This window comes from Vespa velutina, chromosome 20 (assembly GCF_912470025.1).
Source record: "Vespa velutina chromosome 20, iVesVel2.1, whole genome shotgun sequence".
NCBI lineage: Eukaryota > Metazoa > Arthropoda > Insecta > Hymenoptera > Vespidae > Vespa > Vespa velutina.
The window spans coordinates 1,929,618-1,934,139 of NC_062207.1; the positions used below are offsets into that span (position 1 = coordinate 1,929,618).

Here is a 4,522-nt window from a genome sequence, read left to right on the forward strand (position 1 = left end):
CACGCACACACATCAATTGAAGACATTCACATTTCTCTTAATTAATTTTCTAATTGAATGATCGTAATCGTGTTCATTGACATAATCGGTATCTTAAAAAAAAAAAAAAAAAAAAAAAAAAAAAAAAACAAAAAACAAGAAAAGAAAAAGAAAAAATAAAAAGAAAAAATACGAAGAAAAAAAAAAGGAACGAACGAATCTTTCAATGAAACAACAACTCCGACATAAAAAAAAAAAAGAAAAAAAAAGGAATATTTCTAATTAGCATAAGCGACCAAAAAGAAAGAAAAAAGAAATGAAAAAAAAAAAAAAAAATCCGAAAATATGAAACGACGAAAAGAATAACGTTGATATCGTAATTGGAAAAAGATAAAGAATAGAGAGAGAGTGAGAGAGAGTGTGAGTGAGAGAGAGAGAGAGAGAGAGAGAGAGAGAGAGAGAGAGAGAGAGAAAAGAAATGAGAAGAAAAAGCTTAGAAAACATTTAGATAGAGTAATAAGTTATGATAGGGTATGAAGAAGTATACTATATGCAAGTTTATATTGAATGTTTAATAAAGACAGGTCAAATGGAGTCAACAGTGCAGCTGTGTCTATTAACAATAGGATCAAAATGGTTTCCTTGATTCATTATCGCTATTATTTAAAAACACGTTTCTTCTATTTACTATACTCTTCCGTATTTTTGCTTTGTCCTTTGACAAACGTCGTTTTACACCGTCATAGATTCATTTTTCTTAATTGAAACGTCACTTAGCGAGGATGTACGTACATACACATACACACACACACACACACACACACATGTATACACATACACGCACACGGACGGACACACACGTGCGCGATTTTTTTCTCTTTTTCTTTTTTCTTTTTTCTTTTTTTTTTTTTTTTTTTTTTTTTTTAAATTGATACTCTTTGTTAAATGCCTCCCGACATGAACCGAGAGTTAAATACTCGGCTACGATTTCCAACAATGAAATTTATTAATTTCTATTCATAGATAAACGCATTCGTCGTCGTTGGAAATTTGTTTACATAATGATTATTCTCTTTTTATTCGATTAAATTTTTTTTTAAAAACAATCGATTTAAAAGAAAAAAAAAAAAAAAAAAAAAAACAAAGAACTTTTCTCTACTTACATCTCACATTTTAAATGTGAACGACGATTTTGGAATTAATACGAATTAATTGAATAAATAAATGTAAAAAAAAATTAATATAAAAATAATAGTAATAATAGTAATAATAATAATAATAATAATAATAATAATAATAATAATAATAATAAATGAATAAATAAATAAATGGAACAGATAAATTTATACGAATTTAGTTAAAAGCATACGGCAAATGTATTTAAAAAAAAAAAAATAAATAAATAAATAAATAAATAAAAAGAAAGAGAAACAAAAAAGCAGAAAGAAATAATAAATAATAAATAATAAATAAGTAAAAAATTTCTAAATCTATTCTATTAAATATTTAATAAATGAACAAAACTATAAGAATAAAATAATAATAATAATAATAATAATAATAATAATAATAATTAACAATATTCTATATTAATTTACTATGAGATCAAATATCTAACAAAATGTATATACTATGAGCGTACGATTATCGATGTAATCGATATACAGGGTGGATCAAAAATTCCTAAAGGATATTAAAAATCCATCGGCGAATCGATTTTACAAAAAAAATTCATTATCCATTCTCTTACACAGGAAATATCCCATGCACGTAGGATTTAATAAAGCCGGTCTTGTAACCTTGCGATTCGACGAAAAAAAAAAAAAAAAGAAAAAGAAAAGAAAAGAAAAAAAAAAATCAAAAGAGAAAAAAAGAAAACAAAAAAAAAAAAAGAAAAAGTAGAACGAAGCATAGCAAAGTATTATTTGTGAATTGTTAAAAGAACGATTGAATATTTAATGACAAAAAAAAAAAAAAAAACAATCGTTTTCATTTCCGCCTCTACATTTTCTCTTTTCTGCCCCCTACCCCCACCCCCATCCCCCTGCCTTTTCTTCTTATAGATATTCGTATGTAAAACAAAACAAAAAAAAAACCCTCCTCCACCCCCAAAAAAAAAAAAAGAAAATAAAAAAAGAGAATCGTTATTAATGATTACAGAACGAGATGAAACGAGTCGCCTGAATAGAATCGAAGACTATCACCGGTCGGAGGATATTAAAACGAGCAAGGGTGAGTTTTCTCTGCTTTAAAAAAAAAAAAAACACACACACACACACAAAACAAAACAAAACAAACGAACGAACAAAGAAAGAAAGAGAAATAAAAAAGACGAAAAAACAAAAAAAAAAAAAACAAAAAAATGATTATTACGATCATTGATTAAGGAACTATTTAAGAAAACGAGCCCGAACGATATTACCCTGCTTTAGTAGCTTACAATAACGAGCAACTTGATTGTAGCATTACGCCTTTATATATACATGTAACACACACACACACACACACACACGCATATATATATATATATATATTATTATTATTATTATACTCATATATATACGATTATTCGATTATTACCGAAGCCTCAAGCGTGTTATTAAATTATTGACGAGAGAGAGAGAGAGAGAGAGGGTGGGAGGGAGGGAGGGAGGAAAGGAGGGAGAGAGAGAGAGAGAGAGAGAGAGAGAGAGAGAGGGATCACAGAGCAAACAACGTTTGTTTCGAGATAATTTCAATGGATCGAAATTACTCCCTTTACTGATCACGATGGGAGTACGCCTCAACCTACCACTTTCAATTGTAAAATTAAATCTATATTGTTCGTATAAATAATCATTGATATAATCGAAATTAAATTCTTACCTTATCGAAGGAATTTGTTTAAATTAAATTAGATTTTAATTGAATTGAATTGAATTGAATTGAATTGAATTGAATTGAATTGAATTGAATTGATAAGCGAAAGGAAAAATAAGACGAAAGCAATCTGAAAATTTTTCTCAAATGGAAATCAATTGGAGAGTTATAAGGAATGTCTGTAATTAAATATTTAACATTGAGGAAAGTAAAAAAATAAAAATAAAAAAAGAAAAAAAAAGAAAAATAAAAAGATACGAAGATCAGGAAGAAGAGAAATGTAAATTGAAAAATCTGTAATCGAAAGTTCTTCTAGAATTAAAAAGCAAGAAAAGAGAAAAAAGAAGAAGAAGAAGAAGAAGAAGAAGAAGAAGAAAGAAAGAAAAGAATAAAAAGCTATTGGCAAATCGACGAGAAAATAAAAATTAAAAATCTCAAATTAAAACTTCGAAAACAAGGGAGAGGAGGAAAAAAAAAACAAAAACAAAAGAAAAACAAAAAAAAAATGAACAAATAAATAAAAAACAAAAAGATACGAAAGTCATCAGCGAGAAAATGAAAATGAAAGAAAAATCTGTATATCGAAAGTTCGAAAACAAAAGGCAAAAATCAAAGAATAAGAAGAAGAAAAAGAAGAAAAGAAAAATAAAAAAAAATAGAAAGAGAGAAAAGAAGAAGAAAAAGAAGAAAAGAAAAGTAAAAAAAAAAATAGAAAGAGAGAAAAGAAGAAGAAAAAGAAGAAGAGTAAGGAAAAAGAAGAAAAGAAAAATTACGAAAATCAGTGAAGAAAATGAAGAGAATTGAAAAAAAAAAAATAAAAAAAAAGAATAAAAAACAAATTGTAAAGAAAGGACAAAGTTATGATTATAACTTCGATCAAATTTTTCAATCGTATATAACAAAATGATATTATTTATTATATTGCTCATCGATCGAAATAAAATTAGATAGAGATCGAACTCGTTCAATCTACTAAAATGTCAGATGATCGTTCAAGCGGGATATCGGGCCCGTAACAATGGCGTCAAGCCACAAATAGTTTACCGATTTACGAGCCTCGCCGTCCTTCGGATTTGCCCGGTGAAAGTAACCAAGAATTCGCCCTCGATCGTGTTGCGAACTTCACATTGAGATCCTCTCACGGCGTGTCACGAACTTGCACGAGAACACGCTTAAGAAATCGATACGATCCTTATATACTAATCATTTCGATCCTTAGATCATGATCAACGAGAATATCCTTCGTTAGATCTTAATCTTTATTTTTATCTCTCTCTCTCTCTCTCTCTCTCTCTCTCTTTCTCTCTCTTTCTCTCTGTTTTATTTCCATTTATTTTTTAAGTTGAAAAATTAAAACATCGATAAAGATCTATGAATAGATTTCGATTGAAATTTGATCAGAAAAAAAAAAAAAGAAAAAAAATCCTAAATCCTAATCCGTCCTTAGGATATTTTTACGCTTGTTTGGATATTAGTTTAAAAAAAAAAAAAAAAAAAAAAAAAAAGAAGAAGAATAATTAGAAGAAAAATAGATCCTCCTCAAAATTATTACGAAAAATTGTGAGAATAAATAAAAACAAAAAAAGAAAAAGAAGATCGATCGATCTACAAAATAATCGATTAGGATCAAACTTTAATCCCTTAATATTTCCAAAAGAAACAAATAAAAAAACAATAAATTTGT

General features: G+C 27.5%; 1 protein-coding gene across 1 annotated transcript in view; it reads left to right on the forward strand.

Annotated features, from left to right (window-relative positions):
- Window positions 1–2,051: 2,051 nt before the first annotated feature.
- Window positions 2,052–4,522, forward strand: part of LOC124955957 (probable serine/threonine-protein kinase DDB_G0282963) — a 22,139-nt gene continuing 19,668 nt past the window's right edge. The window contains exon 1 of the mRNA XM_047511172.1: window positions 2,052–2,211. Within this exon, the coding sequence (XP_047367128.1) occupies window positions 2,130–2,211 (82 nt within the window). The 5' untranslated portion in view covers window positions 2,052–2,129. The remainder of the gene's footprint in view (window positions 2,212–4,522) is intronic.